General features: G+C 37.4%; 2 protein-coding genes across 2 annotated transcripts in view; both read right to left on the reverse strand.

The window, feature by feature from the left end:
* LOC149793805 (kyphoscoliosis peptidase-like) overlaps positions 1-18,422 on the reverse strand; it is a 184,835-nt gene that overhangs the window by 82,800 nt on the left and 83,613 nt on the right. The window lies entirely within an intron of this gene.
* The window catches only part of LOC149793806 (kyphoscoliosis peptidase-like), a 65,974-nt gene that overhangs the window by 22,745 nt on the left and 24,807 nt on the right, over positions 1-18,422 (reverse strand). Inside the window, exons 2-3 of the mRNA XM_089968910.1 lie at positions 10,721-10,939; positions 9,537-9,652 (exon numbers count right to left, since the gene is read on the reverse strand). Coding sequence (XP_089825036.1) covers positions 9,537-9,652; positions 10,721-10,939 — 335 coding nt within the window. The remainder of the gene's footprint in view (positions 1-9,536; positions 9,653-10,720; positions 10,940-18,422) is intronic.

An 18,422-nucleotide genomic window follows, 5' to 3' on the forward strand; every position in this document is an offset into this window, starting at 1 on the left:
AACTGTCCATCAGTAGGTGCAGCGACTTATGCATGTATTGTGCGGAGAATTCCGCTCGTGCATCATCTTGTATTTTGACGTCCCTATAAACAATGGTGATGACACACGCCAAACATTGAACACAGTGGAATCAGCAGGAAACTGTCTCAAAGCCTTTCCATTTGCAAATCGAACATTATAATTACATTGCAGCGCAAAATTAAAATTACACCTGCAATTTTCTGCGTCAGCGCATCACCGTTACCCAAAACAGGAGTGAGAAGCAGAAGCAGCCGTAGCAATTCCTTACCTGTGCCCCTGTTATACCACACGCTCGTGGAGCGAGACCTCATGTAATGATCGCTGAATGAGAGGATGTTACTTGCCCATTGCAAATATCCCTTGATTTATTCTGCGGTCTGATTATTCAATTGGTATCATGGAGGTGTGAATAACGACCACCCGCTATTTTGCATCGTGAGTTGAGCACCGTTGGCAAAATTTGTCGCTGGCACGGAATTAGTCTGAATTTTCCCTCGAATTTCCAAGAGAGCTTTATGAGGTAAGAAATACGCACCTTCGTTTTGCGTCTCATTTGTTTGTTTTATTTCGTGTGATCTAGCATGTTCAACTTCATCATGTTTAATTCCAAGTACTCGACATACTCGTTTTCCGTGCTGGAATCGTCGACGAGGTTATCATAGTATAATTTCAGGTATTTGGGTATGACTCTTGAATACATGGTTTTATATATTATCCTTTATCAATATATGATTTCTGTAATCACTCATGCAGAATTATCAATCATTTATAATTTCTAATGATTCAAAAAGAAATATCTGGAATTAACAATCAGCACCATAATCTTTTAAAGACGCATCCATATATTACCCCTGTGATTGTGGATGCATCTGTAGCAGTGCAATCAGTGTCAACAATCTTTTCTAAGTCTGATAAAATCTACTCCGACAGTAAGTAACATTTTCGAGAGTGCTCTAGAACGCATGAGGTTCGCTCTTCGTCGGTGTGATCGAAATGCTCGTGGAGAGGCAAACATATCTGCCCATAGCTTTACACGCGTTTTTGACTGACTGAAGTTCTTGTGGCAGAGGCTGACCAAGTAGCTTCCAATTCTGCAGCTTGGTGGGAGAGTAATTCCAGACGTCTTAAACGATATCCCTTGTAATACTGTACTACTTTTGAAACATAACGTAGATAAAACATTGACCAACGCTGCACGCTTTGCCGTCATGGTTTGATAACGTTTTATCCCTTTCAAAATATTTTGCGTGAGGCTGTTTCGCCAGATGTGCATAGTGTGCAATACACGCCACAGATCAAAGGCGTTTACGAAATGTGATTTTGCACATCGAAAACGTTGTGCATCTCTATGTGGTTTGCACCGCACATGCGAATGATACGTGATTCACTCGTTGCTGCTACTCACGGCATTTCCGGATTTGTCTGTAAGCCATAAAATAACTTTAGAAATCGAGTACCTATTCGTGACGGAATAGTTAATTAACGGATTAGGCAGGAGTAGATTCAACGCCCCGGGAGGCACCTTAGACGCTGTCGAATAAATCATGTTGGACGCAGAACCCATCGAAGATAGCGACCCTTGAGCGATCAAGTAGCAAACTGTTCATCTTCGTAATATTTAACGGAACTCTCCGTACACGCCGTTGCCCATGATATTTTCAGACGCATGACCAAACATCGACCCGATCGTACGTGGTACATTAAAATTAATCATGTAATTTACTGCCAGAGTCATCCTGGTACTCAAAGTTTAGTAAATCCGTTCTATTTTACTATTGGGCGCATTATGACCTCTAGCTGTTCACCTGGGAACTTTCCGCGAAAATATCGATGAGTTATTACCACCAGGTTTGGAATCCGACTGATAAGGTTTATTTTTCCTGGTAATATTTTAAAACTGTTCCAACTTTCAGCTGATTCGTAAGAGAATTTCCAATCGAATTGCAGCTGTGGATTGTACCTCACGATCGACCTCGCCAAGCGAGAATCAAATAACAACGTTGTCATCGAGCGACATTTCTGTATTTAATAAGTTTTAGAAAATTATCAGATTTAAACAGAACTTTTAGCTTAGTGATTTATAAAGAAGTCAGGTCCCGATACAAAATATGGCATTGATTGCGCGTCACTAATTTCTAGTTTAATAGATGGTTTAGGATTTCTGCCAATTCGTTATCGAGTTCTGTACTTGTATTATCCGCCTGTTTAGAAGCAATGAGCAATTTTTGCCGATGACAACCTCAGCCGCGTGCTGGTAGTGTAACCCGTCACTCACGGGTATTATATCTGTCATGGATCCTCGTTCCGGTCTTTGTCTATTTTGGTATAGAGCTGCTCCCATGACTACTTAATGTAGCGTTTACTTTATTACTTAATTCTAAAATAGGAACGGAGTAAGGTTTAAGGCAATCCTGTTTTTTAGCCGTCTCATAGTACTCACCTATTTTTTAAACTTGTTTTCGTAAAAATGAATTCTTCAAATTTATTTTAGTTTCGGTTAAAATTTCGTTCATTTTGTCGCATGTACTCTTGAAATAATCTTCGCATGTACTCGTAGATAATTTTCTATCTTTTTTTATTTTTTATATTCACCACCCAATTTTGTTTTACACATATCAGCCAGAAAGTCGATCGTGGTTTAATCCTGACGAATTCTTTCCTCTTCGAGCTTGGCAAATATTTCTATGAAATCCTTCTGTTTTGCATTAGCCACGTTTATCCTTGAAGTGAGTTGATCAAGCGTGTCATCGGTGTCTGACCTACTTCAGCTAATTTGTGTGAACATAAATTCATCAAAATATGTTCGATATCACTCCATTACATTTTCAGCATCATGATGAAACGACATGAAACATTGTTTCGAGGTGGAGGTAGCTAAGTGATAACAGTGTTTGAAATCTTGAGAAGTCACTCCGTTGCAATAATCTGTTAGGATCGAATCGCTATTACATTTATCCAGACCAGAGAAAAGCACAAAACAGCCCTCTCTGTGCTGGATGTATTTAGACACGGCATTATACGACTCGGTTAAATATATGTATTACATTGTTTAAGAGAGGAAATTTAAATATGGGACTAATATCATTATGGACTGCAAAATAATTATCCCCAAGCAGCAGAGCTCCAGGGCAGGTTGGTATATTATAGTGCTAACAATGAGGGTTTATTTATATCTAACGATATGAAATTGCTTGTGGCAACTACATTCCCATGATGTCCACAGAAGTCACTACCAAATAATACGAAGATAAGTGCCAATTTAAAAGCAGTACCGCTAACATTAGCATACTGTCCGGTTACGTTGGTAATCGCTGGGAATTTCACTTTCATCTTCGTCATAATATTCAGCTTCTAACAAGGCTTATTTCATTTTTTCTATTCATTCAGTCGGATCAGATAGTAAAACAAATTGATCACGGCTGGCGTCACCTCAAATGTTTGAATACAGGTCAAAGTCCCCACACACATCTCGATCTAGAAACTTCATGATAGCATACGGGTATTTTTTGTATTGTAAATTTGAGGTTAGTAGACGCTTAAATTTTAGGTGCGGTATTTCGAGGCAAGATATTTCGCATTTAATCTCACGGCGTTTTCGGTAATACCACCAAATCCAGGTTTAAGTTAAATGTTTACTTTAGATAATTTAGTACATCTAAGACGGCTGAATTATTGAAAAAGCCTTCGAGTTGTACCAATTATTATTTGATGATTCATGCCTTCAGTACGCTTCTAGCGCTGGAAATGATTTCCATGTGCTAAAATCAACTAGCGAGATATACGCTACTATTAAGAAAGGGAGGAATTCAGCTGAAATATGGCCTGCCGTAGCCCACTCGGAATTTCTGTAGGATGCGCAATCGCTATCATTCGTTTCAATGATGGAAATGAGACATAAGCATCTGCAAGAAGCCATTAACAAATATTTCGTCGTCTTTAAATATAGTAGAATTGTTCGATTGATCATACATGAACTTCATCCTGGTGTCGTTGACTCCTATGTGAAAACCTGATATAGTAAGATATAAATTGGCACTGAAAGACGATGATGACACGCGTAAAGGAAGATCGTTGATTGCATGGACAAAATGTTCATTAAAAAATTCCGGCAATAAAAAATTCCGGCAATACAAAATTACGCGATTATGGGGATACACATTTCTGGTAACATGTCGGCTTAGAGTACGAGTATGAGGACATGATGATGGTCGTGATGGGGTTAGAAGATAAACACTTGAGGATAATAATAATAATCAGGCATTGCTTCTGTGTGCCACAAAAAGTCCCATTTAAATTCAAGTAATAAAATTTTAAAATGTTATCTTTCGCCACATTATAACCTTTGGGGGAGTATTGAGAACCGGGAGCATCGTCGATACAAATATCATAACCTACAACGCTACAGCCCAATAATTTTCGGTGCGAATTCTCAGGAAAGGTTCAAATAAAGACCCCCACCTTCAGGGTAATATCGCAGAAATTTGCTTGGTGATAATGTTTTGTCCATGATGTACTCGATATTCCCAAAAGGACAATAACCTGTCACGATACGCTAAGTCCGATACTCCAATGGTCACAGTCACAAGCTCATACTATTTGGCTGCTTTGTTGTACGCGGTATGTTGAGATGAAATTCATTCAGCTGTCGATGAAGTCCATTATCGTTAATTTTATGATAATAATAAAATAAGAAATGTAGGAAAATTGATAAATCACTTACGTCATATATTGCAAAATCCAGAATTGGTTGACGAGGCCATCGCCACCGTTTTTAGAAATGACGTGAATATCTCCTGTTAATTCACAGTTACTAAAGACTTTGGAAAACAAAATTATCCAGTCACGGTATAGTAAAAATCGGGTATCACTCCAATCGCTTCGTTCATGAACAGCGCTTACTTTAACTTTTTAAAAAAAAATTATTATAATCCTAAGAAGAGAGTGATGTTTGATACACGGTACCTCACCCACGTTATCATCGAAAACAGTAAAAGATCTCGAGGATGCCATCATTAACGCGTAGCTTCTCGACAGTGATATTGCCTTTAATTTGACTCTCACAAATGTCATAGGGCGCGAGACTGATAAAGTGTCTCACGGAAGGACAATAAGAAAACTTTACGACCAAAGAACGTTTCACATTGCCTACTATAAGGACCTTATCATGAAACACAGCAATTGTTGTATCAGTGAGGATCGACTTTTGGAAATAATTCACACCACCACCATGTAACACTGTCGGTGGCAATCGGGGCACAAGGGCGCCGGGTTGGCACCACAACATTAATTTCACTTCACCCGCATAAAACCTGAAAACGTGTTGGGTTCCATAACTGTAGTCCAAACGTGAGATGACAGTACTGGCATTTGGGGACAATCAAAACATGGTAGCTCCTTATAAAATGATTCTGTTTATTATATGGTGTCATATGCTGTGCTAGAACCAGTACTTTTTTTTCTGTACTACTGAAATATGGTCACCAGAGTGTAAATTTATGTTGTCGAATAGATGTCGATCTTGTAAGACGGGGTGGTATCCTTTCTCATGTAACAGATGCGGGGTTGGTGTGTGTGGTAAAACTCCGTATATGTTTGAGTTGAAAAACATCGTATAGAAATACACGAAAGGCCCCGACGAGATCCGCGATTAGGTCAGCATTTCATTTAAACATATTTCCCTTCTGTCGCACCTTTTCTGACGCAAAACGCAGCTGGCAGCCAACCTGCAACGTGTTCCTTGAGGACGTACGATGATCTGGAGTATGGTCCTGGTGGTCTTTGTAACACCGATTGCATTTACGTCGACCTTGCTGTGTGCTAACCCGGATGTTTCTTCATGCATGGAGATTGCATGCGCTATTTTTACAAGATTTGGCCATCCCACCAATGAACGAACAGGGGTTCTAATTGATGTCGATGCCAACCAGGTCTCAATCAATTTAACTGGATTCGACGAAATTAACTCGTTTGAATTTTCCAGAGAGTTCCATCTTCTTGTTCCTGTGTGGTTTGGACGTCATTTTGACTCACCCAGTCGCAATGGGAAATTGAAAAACACGTTGAATTAACTGCCCTGATGTTGGTGAGGTTCATGTTGATCGCGTTAATAATGAAGTGTGAACTGCATATTTCCTGCAGGAAAAAATCGGGCTACTTGAGCTGTCAGACTTGGCAACTAGGAAACTTCCGACGCCAAGGAATTTGGCAGCACAATCATAGACTAATTTACCTCGGATGCATCGGTGGACAGCCAACATCTGAGTAACAGTCTTTTTACAGACCCGGCCGAATTTGATTTACCCTTCAAGTACACTGTACATGAAGGTATATTTGCACAAAAGCAAAACGTTGCAAAGTCTTCGGGGGTGGGGGAATGGATATAATTTCTTACAATGAAGGAGAATCTCCGCTAAATATCCATTTGAGCGTGTAAGTGCTCAGATATTCTGCCATTAACTTGTTGACCATGATAAACAGATTCGCTTGGTGAATGATAAAGATACTGTGTTTATAATCGCCTCAGACTCAATCTGCATCAAGCTGCGGCACTTTGCAACTGTTAGACAATACTCTAGTGTTGAAATTATTACCCTGATGTGTTGACTTTGGATAACAACGTAAACACCATAACAAACGTCGGTGCATATCTCTGCCTGAATATTATGTTCCTTACGGATACTGGAAAATTAAAACCAAAACAGTAAGTACGCTGTGAGAATCCGCGAAAAATTAACCGGCCAATAAATATTGCCATTGGTAACCTCTCGTCAAATAATCAACGAGACCATCGTTGAACTATCAAATCGAGCGTGATAAATGTGTGTATCTGAATGAGTGCGGAGCCGCCTGAAAAACAATACGTGCAAAGATCACTTCAGTGGCTCTGACGTTAATGTGTTGACACCCACATATAAGCTCGCCAGCATAAGTAAATGCGATAATGAAGTTGGGTGTGCCAGGGGCGAGACAGCAAAAGGTTTTGGCATTGCTGAGCACCAGGTAGGGCTCGGTGATTATGTGTGTAATTCATGGTGGCTGAGCATCAGGTTGGGCTCGGTGATTATGTGTGTAATTCATGGTCTGCATAATCCAGTTGCTGCTGAATCGCTTCATGTCTGGTTTCGCAAACACGCCGATTATTGCGAAGACGTTTATTAGATAATATCGTGCCAAAGACAAGTTGCCGCGGTAACTAAAAACTCGAATGCGTTCGAGATCCAACTAAGCACAGAGCGAGAAAATGTCAGGCGAGTTTAACATAATTGACTTTTCAACGACAAAAATCCTATACCGGTAAGACATCATGAGGCCTCGCCAAATAGTATTCGCGCGATAAACATAGAGCTCTAACAGAGATTGTTAAATTCATTATGCGATTTTGACGAAATTCCGTTCATCAACGGCATTTATGGTTTCATTAATAACGATGTGGTGTGCGACGATATTATGCTGGAAACACAAGTTAACCCCTCCAATGCAAATTGTCCCAAAGGTCATCAGGGACAAGGCCTCTATCTTATTTGTGTTCATTGATGTAGGCTAGAATACTCATACAAATCTTGAGGGCACATGATATTTCAGCAGCACGGATTATAAAAATCGTTTTTAAAAAAAATCACAGGCAACAGAGACCCCTCCAAAGTGTGTTACCTTATCTATGTCAACGCCTGTGCGGTAAAGGATTGGCGTTAAAAAGATATAATCAGTGAAAAAGTTTTTTCATTAAACCTGAGTTAAATGCTTAGTAAATAGGAGTGATGAATTAGACGAATCGAACAGAAGACTAGCATAGGAGCTATTGGCAGTATTTCAGAGATACGTAGCACTGCGAGATGCAGTTAATAGACAACACTTACAGTCATGTCAATCGACCCGTGAACATCTGACCACGGAACTCGATCACACGATTGCCCTGTTGTTAAAGCCGCGAAAGAAATCGCCGCAGTAACAAGTGAACACGCACAGGCACTACGTCGTCTTAAGGGTGACGCTGAAGCATACCGATGTACCACCACATACATTAATGTCCGGCTACCAGAACAAATCAACGAAGCGATTGGGGAAGCATTTGACTACGCACTCAGAAGATACCGCCCGATTGACGCACGATCAAGTAGGCAAAATTACGGAAAATTAGGCACGTGAGGAATCGTCCAAGTATAAAATAAGTAATAAACACAGGTATTATTTGTAAACGAGCGGGCCTGACATTATATTCTAGACGAAACATACGTGTTTGCCGTGATCAAATTTGTCTGCATAAGTCAGCAATTATTGCCAGGAAGAGCCCATAGGGCAGGTGAAGGGTGGGTTTATTGGGAGTATATAAAGTAGAAAATCATTCACACATATCCACCGGTGGTGTCGTGGAACTATATATATATATACCTTCAGCTGGGGCACGAGTTAATTGATGATAGTGACTGAATTAGAATGCTAGCATTCCAATATGGAATCAACCGCTCAAACACAACTCCGAACACGACCACGAAGGTGTCGGTGTCAACGACAAAAACCGGAATTTGATGATATATTCCCTAACGAAATTACTGCGCCGAAATAGCACTGGTGCAACTGCGTTCGCATTACAGTTGGGCTGATATTGAATCAACATGGATTGGTAGTTTACCAGCTAATAGTTCACTTTTTTTCTTTCGAAAAACCCACCCTCCTGGAACGTAGTGTGAGTCCCCAATGGTGCTCACAAAATCGAGTGCATTTTCCCGTCGCTTAAGAACATCACATCGCGATATTCTAAGATAGCGATTACCGTCCACTAGCCAACATTAAGTTGTGCCATAGAAATATTCACTTCAGGAGTACTGCGTCGACATATAAATATTATTATTATTATTATTATTATTATTATTATTATTAATAATAATTTTATTATTAAATGTTTCCAATTATTCTTTGAATAAAGGAAGATGTGTGGCCACCTTTTAGGTTAATTTGTTACAGTTGACTGAGGGGTGCCCCCCTAGTAATAATTAATTGCATGTACAATGATATACTAGTAGCCGCAGGGGAACCCATATCTACGGCGTGATGTGGGTGGGCATTTTGACATTAAAATAGCCCAAACGTTGTGAGGCAACAATCCCACATCTGATGCTGTTTACGATGCATTGCTGAAATCTTCCTCAGTTCCAAATTTTATTGAATATATATATATATATATATATATATATATATATATATATATATATATATATATATGAATAGATAAATATTAAGATATCTAAAATGGCGGTGAAAATAACTCTCATTTTCATATTTATCATTTGCCTATGAACTTTAAAGTGTTGAGACATTTCATTCACTGCATGATAATATAGTGGAAAACTACTTATATTACCAGTCGAAAGCTATTAGTAAATCCAGCAGAGAAACTGATATCCTTTAATTCCTATATCAAACCGAAACTGTCTGCTATTATGAAATGCACTAGTCCGTATGCAGTTGTAATAAATGTATATACCTACCAAATGATTGTACATTAGTAGTTGACATACCTGATATTATCTGCAATCCAACGATAGAAAGCGTGGACTCTTTCCAGATTGTTTTTGGTCGGTTTAACGAGATAATTTACTAGCTGGCTTACTGAATTTCGAAGAGAACTTGGCGCCTATTAATAAAAGGAAGAATACATTTGTGAAGTTTATATTTATTTTGTAAATATAGACAGCGTACTCTCATATATTCAGATTTAAATGAAGTGCAAGAGACCGAATTTCCCAATCTTTAATAAGTGGGATTTTTCACAAGGAAATAAGAGATAAAAGATTAGTCGCTTAGTCAAACACTACCGAATTATACCCTCCTTTTGTGCCTTAAGTTTCATAGTTTGTTTGGCAAACAAAATGGTATAGACTGTATAATCGCCTTTGAAAGGCGATTGACATAGCTTCATCGAAATAGAATTTGGCTACGCATAAAACTGTCTACATTTAATGTACCCACTTCTTTACATGATACAATCAACGTTACCTGTTTTTTTTATTTGCCATTGCAATGAGCAATTAATAATCTAAATGCAGTAATAGAAAAAAAAAATAAAAAAAAAATACATGGTAAGGTAATATATACAGAACATTATCCAACCGTAAATTAAATTGGTTGTGGTTTGGTTTGCAAGTAGGTTATGTAGTGTCGAAGCAATCTGAGGCAAATGCCTTGCCTTACGACACATCACGCTAGGTAACCCACACTGGAAAGATTCGAACCCAAATCATTTATGTCGGGATTATGCAACGCTAAACACCGAGTCACCTCGTAATTATATTTGGAATGACATCGTTCATCGATATGTATATATGTAAATGTACGTTAAGAGTCATTACGGTATAATGGAGTAAACCAGGAATGGCCTACTCATGTGCATTTATACACTATATCGGAGGTTATCATTGCGACATGAATACAAACTGTTTGTTATGCAGCATAGACAGGTGGACTATATCGAAGTATTTATTTGAGTGACTTAATTTTCCCCATGGATCTGGAGTTACAGTTTTCAATATACCGCATTTAAACGGAATGGAATTTTCTACTATAGGACAAAGATGTCATAAGTTGCAGTCCACATTTTTAGTTTCCCCTATATAAGGAGTGTTTACATGCATTTATGACTAGTGACAGGTTCAACTGATATCGTGTGCACTTTATACTTATTATAGATAAAGGCGGCACACACCTTAAGGGCATGTTCATCGATATCCTTGAATATTTTAGGATCCGGTACGATATCTCGCTTCTTTGTCTTTGGAGGATGTGGTGAAATTTCAGCACCATGCTCAACAGCATCTACCGTGAGATCTTGATCCTTGATATTCCTGGAGACGGATGGTTCTGGTACAATATTCAGCTTCTTGGTCTTTGACGTATGTTGTGGATCTTCAGCACTGGAATCGCTCTAAAATGAATACACGCTTCACTTAAGTAATACTTGCACGATTTACCAAACTAATTGTGTATTTTCTCGTAATTGCAAAAGAAGAAAATAAACCAAAAATTCAGATTGCTTGCTCAATTTAGAAATTGAAACATCTCTACGAAACTGCAAATATAATTTATGATAAAAAATAATACTATGAGAAAAGTGGAAAACTATCTTTCTGCTGTATGCGTTGAAGTTCTAATACCATCACAAAATAATTGGAGCTATTTTGATCATTGTACTGGAAACACAGACATCTTGAACGTTAAACTCATTTTATCCTTTCTATAATTTTTGAGGAAAATCAGATGCTGTAGCCCATTTCGTCATTTGCTAATTTACAATCAAGCATTGCAGCTTTATCGTCTGACCTTAATATATATATATATATATATATATATATATATATATATATATATATATATATATATATATACCGGGACCAACATCTTCTGTAACTTTATGCGTCAATTTTTTTCTCTTTCAATTCTTTCTTCATAAATCTGTAGTAGCAGCAATCGCATATATATATATATATATATATATATATATATATATATATATATATATATATATATATATGCCGCTCAAAGTAGTTTCGTTTTTATCTTATGTTTTCATAATGAATACTACAAAAGTCTTGAGTGGTACTGTTCTCAATGTTATTCTGTCATGTTAATCGGTACTTCTTTGATATAATTTGCTATTAAATATCTTACTGATCTTACCAACATAACCTTGACCAGTAAACGTCCGTAAAACGTCACTATCGGCTTCGTTATGCACAAGTGTTGGGAACCAACCTCAGCTAGGGAGTTCTTGCTATCAATATTCTTTTCATCATGTTTCTTCTAGCATCTCATCAATTTAACCTGATTTGATGTTATTCGATATCCTATTGATTCCCAACAAAGAAATACGTATAGAAAAGCCACGTGTCGTAGTTTTATAAATAATATATATTACTATGCGTAAAACTAGTATATAGTTATTATAAAATATATATTAGTTTATATTCGTGTGCAGTTCAACCAGTTTGTGTAGACAGGTACACAAAACACAGCAGAAAAGAAACATTAAACAAACAGCTTTTATTATTATAAAACATCTACACTGAAAAGACAGCATGTTAGATTATAAAATAACTAAGCAACTGATTGCGTATTCATCTATACATAAATATGTAAATACAGTATAGGCAAGAAAAGAAGACAAAAAACACATTTAGTCTGGATCACATTGGGACTGAAAAAAAGGCATCAGGAAATAAAAGCGCAAGAAACGTTTTGATTCTATACATCCGCTGTTATATGTTCTTGAACATAAATTACATAGAACTGTGTATTTTGGAGTTCAAACGACCGCCTTGCACTTGTCATATTTTATTTGTTAGAAACGTTTTAAGCATCATACTGGTAAGATGTTCACATCATAGAAATTACAATATAGCGCAATTCATTCTGCATGTTGTTAGCATGACGAATATTATAACAAAATAATGTCCCATTATTTTTGTCACCACTCTCTGTAAACGACTCTCCGTAAAATATATTGCACATACTAATAATATAGAAATTATCCACGGATCCGGTCTATAATGTCTCAGGGATGAAGAATCGGATACATAATTAAAATATTCACAAAGACAAGGAAAAAAATAAATGTTTCTTTCTTCGAGCTTTCAAAATAATAGTTTATATACAGCCGAAAAACGAGTTACACCTACGTCAATTTTTAGTAGTTCCAACAACTATATGGAATCAGAAACCTGTGTTAGCAATGATAAGATGTATCTTCAGTGTGACAACTGTTGGTCACCTTGCTTCGTTAGAACAGCAGGTTTTACTACAAACTTGTGTTGCCCATGTGAAAGAGTCACACCGATGGACGGTTATTTTTTTTAAATCGTCCATATGGAAGCAGATAGTCATACCGATCTACGGAAATCAGTTCGTCCATATCTAAGAAGAAAGTCATTTGATGAACCGATAATACTTTAAATCGTCCACATGCAACCAGAGTTGTACAGAAGTACAGAAAATACCTTAAATCGACAATATGTAATCAAAGAGTCATGCCAATTTAGAGAAAACACCTTAAATCGCTCATATGTAACCAAGGAGTCATACCGATGTACAGATACTATTTTAAATCGACCATACGTAACCAAAAACAGTCATACCGATTTAAATCGTCCGTATGTTACCAAATATGCATGCTGATGTACGAATAACACTTTAAATTGCCCATATGTAATCAAAGAGTCATACCAATGCACAGATAATACTTTAAGGCGGCCATATGTAACCAAAGAGTCATACCGATCCGATGTACGGATAACAATAGAATATATGTAACCAAAGAGTCATACTGAACTATTGAAAATCATTAAAACGTTCATATGTTACCAAAGAGTCATGCCGATCTACAGATACTATTTTAAATCGACCATATGTAAGCAAATATTCATGCCGATGTACAAATAACATTTTAAATCGACCATATGTAACCAAAGCGTCCTGCCGATGTACAAATAATACTTGAAAAAAAAAGAGTCATTGTGATGTACGGATAAACTTTAAATCAACGACATGTAACCAAAGAGTCATGCTGATGTACGGATAATACTTTAAATCGTCCATATGTAAAGAGAGAGTCTGGCCAATGTACATAAAATACTTTAAATAGACCGTATGGAACCAAAGAGTCATAGCGATTAAAATCGAATATATGTAACCAAAGAGTCAAACTGCTGTACAGTTAATACATTAAATCGTCCATATGTAAAGACAGAGTCATGCCGATGTACAGATAATACTTTCAGTCAGACGTATGTAACCAATGAGTCATGCTGATGTACAGACAATACTTTAAATCGAATATAGGTAGCCAAAGAGTCATACTGATTTACAGATAACACGTTAGATCGACCATATGTAACCACAGTCATACTGTTGTACAGATAATACATCATATAGTCCATATGTAAAGAAAGAATCATACCGATGTACAGATGATACATTCAGTCAAACATATGTAACCAAAGAGTCATGCCGATGTACGGAGAACACTGTAAAGCGTCCATATGTTACCAATGAGTCATGCCGATGTACAGACATACTTTAAATCGAACATATGTAACCAAAGAGTCATACTGATGTACAGATAATATATTAAATCATCCCTATGTAACCAATTCACTGATTATAGCACTTCCCAAAAAAGGCAATCTATAGCTGTGCCAAAATTACGAAACTATCAGTTTGATCAGCCATGCTAGTAAGGTAATGCTGAAGATCATCTTGAACAGACTGAAATCACAAGCAGAAGAAATAATTGCTGAAGAAAAGGCTGGGTTCCAGAGTGGAAGAAGCACAACTGAACAAATATTCAATCTCAGGGTTCTGTGCGAAAAGTACTCACAACACCAACAAGACATCTATCATGTGTTCATAGATTTCAAAAAGGCCTTTGACAGAGTGTGGCATGAGGCATTGTGGGCCACAATGAAGAAGTATAACATGGGCCAAACGTTAACCAATACCATCAAGCAGCTGTACGCCAAGGCTACCAGTGCAGTAATTGCCCAAGGTTCTGTGGGGGACTGGTTCCAGACAACAGTGGGAGAGCGTCAAGGCTGTCTCCTGTTACCCACGCTTTTCAACATCTACTTAGAGGACATCATGAGCGAAGCCATGGAAAATCACTGTGGGACCGTCAGCATTAGAGGTGTAACATCACCAACCTCCGCTTCGCAGACGACATTGATGGGCTGGCAGGCAGTGAAGACGAGCTTGCCACAGTGAAGAACCTGGATGAAACATCTTCCAGATTTGACATGGAGATAAGCGCTGAGAAGACAAAGCGGATGACAAATAGTTGCAAACAAATCTCAGCCAAGATTAAAGTCAGAGGACATGAGCTGGAAACAGTGAGCCAGTTCCAATATATTGGTTCCATAATCACTGATTAGGGATCAAGAGCAGAAATTGTGTCAAGAGCAGCACAAACAATGGCAGCTATGTCAAAGGTAAGACCCATCTGGAGAGACAAGAATATCTGTTTAAAAACTAAAATCAGACTATTGCGAGCTCTAGTCATCTCAGTCTTATTGTACTCATGTGAGGCATGGACCCTGACAGCAGAATTACAACGAAGAATCCAGTCACTTGAACTTTGATGCTACATAACCTTCCTTGGCAGCTCTTACATGGACCACATCACAAATGAAGAAGTGCGTAAAACCATCAGGCGTGGAGTAGGCAGATATGAGGACCTCCTCATCACCGTCAAAAAGAGAAAGCTGGATTGGTATTACAATGTTACTAGATCCAAAATATATCCACAACAGTCCTGCAGGGCAGCGTCCAGGGTGGCAGAGGGAGAGGTAGACAGAGAGAAAAGTGGACTGACAACATCATAGAATGGACCAGAAAAAGTTTTGCTGAGACACGGGCATTGGCACATGATCGAGACAAGTGGAGGGAACTGGTCAGATGTTCAGCAGCACAGTGCCTCGACGACCACATTAGGTCATGAGACTGATTATGATGATGATGTAACCAAAGGGTAATACCGATGTACATATAAAATTGTAAACTGTTCATATGTAACCAAAGTGTCATGCCGATGAACAGAAAATACTTAAAATCGACGAAATGTTACAAAAGAGTCATACCGATGTACAGATAATATTTTAAATCGTCCAATTGTTACGAAAGAGTCATGCCAATGTATAGATAACACCTTAAATCGCCTATATGTAACCAAAAAAAAAATCATACTGATGTACGGATAATACTTTAAATCGCCCATATGTAACCAAATAGTCATGCCGATGTATAAATAATACTTTAAATCGACCTTATGTAACCAAACAGTCATACAGATGAACAGATAAGATCTTAATTCGACCATGTGCAACCAAGGGATCATGTCCATGTACAGAAGGTACATTAAACCGATTATATGTAACCAAAAGAATCATACCGATGTACCGATAACAACTTAAATCTTCCATATGTAACCAAAGAATCATACCGATGTAGATATAATACTTTCAATCGTCAATATGAAATCAGAGAGTCATACCGATGTACAGATAATGTGTTAAGTCGACTTTATGTAACCAAAGAGTCATGCCCATGTACGGATACTAATTTAATTCGTCTTTATGTAACCAGAGTGTCTTGCCGAAGTACGGAGAACAATGTAACCAAAGAGTCATGTCAATGTACAGATAATACTTGTAATCGATCATATGTAATTAAAGTGTCATGCCAATTTATTTAGAACAATTTGAATCGTCCATATGTAACCAAAAACTCATGTCGATGTACGGAGAACACTTTAAATCGTCCATATGTAACCGAGAAGTCATACATGAACGGACAATACTTAAATCGACCATATGTAACCAGAGTCATACTGATGTACGAGTAACACTTTAAATCATCCATATGTAACCAAAGAGCCATCTCGATGTACAGATACTACTTTAAATCTCCCCAATCTAACCAAAGAGTCATACTGATGTACATATACTACTTTAAATATCCCCATTGTAACCAAAGAGTCATGTCGATGTACATATAATACTTTAAACCGAGAATATGTAACCCAAGAGTCATACCGATGTATAGATATTAATTTAAATCGGCCTTTTGTAACCAAAGACTCATAGAGATTTAAATCGTCCATATGTAACCAAATATTCATATCGGTGTTCAGATATTACTTGAATGGACCATATGTAACCAAAGTGTCATACCTGTATACATATATTATTTTAATCATCCATATGTAACCAAAGAGTCATACCGATGTACATAACTAATTTAAATCGTCCATATGTAAGCAAAGAGCCATCCTGATGTACGAGAAACACATTAAATCGTCCCAATGTAACCAAAGGGTAATACTAATCCACGTATTACACTTTAAATCGTCCATATGTAACCAAATAGTCGTACTGATATATAGATAATACTTTCAATCGAACATATGTAACCAAAGAGTCATACCGATGTACGGATAACACTTTAAATCGTCCATAAGTAATACAAAATTCATACTGATTTACAGATAACGGATTAAATCGACCATATGTAACCAAAGGGAACATGCCAATTTACAGATAACACCGTAAATCGTCCATATATAACCGAAGAGTCATGCCGATAAATGGATAACAATTTAAATCGACCATATGCAAACAAAGAGTCTTTCCAATGTACAGATAATGCTTTGAATCGACACGATGTAACCAAACAGTCATGCCGATGTACGGATAACACTTTAAATCGTCCATATGTAACAAAAGAGTCATACTGATTTACAAATAACACTTTAAATGGACCATATGTAACCAAAGAGTTATGCGGATTAACAGATAATATTGTATACCATATTAACAAGAGTCATAACTATGTACTGGTAACACTTTAAATCGTCCCAATGTAATCAAAGAGTCATACCGATGCACAGATAATACTTTAAATCGTTCCAATGTAATCAAAGAGTCATACCGGTACACAGATAATACTTTAAATCTTCCCAATGTAATCAAAGAGTCATACCGGTACACAGATAATACTTTAAATCTTCCCAATGTAATCAAAGAGTCATACCGGTACACAGATAATACTTTAAATCTTCCCAATGTAATCAAAGAGTCATACCGATGCACAGATAATACTTAAAATCGTCTCAATGTAACCAAAGAGTCATACCGGTACACAGATAATACTTTAAATCGTCCCAATGTAATCAAAGAGTCATACCGGTACACAGATAATACTTTAAATCTTCCCAATGTAATCAAAGAGTCATACCGGTACACAGATAATACTTTAAATCTTCCCAATGTAATCAAAGAGTCATACCGGTACACAGATAATACTTTAAATCTTCCCAATGTAATCAAAGAGTCATGCCGATGCACATATAATACTTTAAATCGTCCTAATGAAATCAAAGAGTCATACCGATGCACAGATAATACTTTAAATCGTCCCAATGTAATCAAAGAGTCATACCGATGCACAGATAATACTTTAAATCGTTCCAATGTAATCAAAGAGTCATACCGGTACACAGATAATACTTTAAATCGTCCCAATGTAATCAAAGAGTCATGCCGATGCACATATAATACTTTAAATCGTCCTAATGAAATCAAAGAGTCATACCGATGCACAGATAATACTTTAAATCGTCCTAATGAAATGAAAGAGTCATACCGATGCACAGATAATACTTTAAATCGTCCCAATGTAATCAAAGAGTCATACCGGTGCATAGATAATACTTTAAATCGTCCCAATGTAATCAAAGAGTCATACCGGTGCATAGATAATACTTTAAATCGTCCCAATGTAATCAAAGAGTCATACCGGTGTACAGATAATACTTTAAATCGTCCCAATGTAATCAAAGAGTCATACCGGTGCATAGATAA

This window comes from Sinohyriopsis cumingii, chromosome 8 (genome assembly GCF_028554795.1).
Source record: "Sinohyriopsis cumingii isolate HCF-2022 chromosome 8, ASM2855479v2, whole genome shotgun sequence".
NCBI lineage: Eukaryota > Metazoa > Mollusca > Bivalvia > Unionida > Unionidae > Sinohyriopsis > Sinohyriopsis cumingii.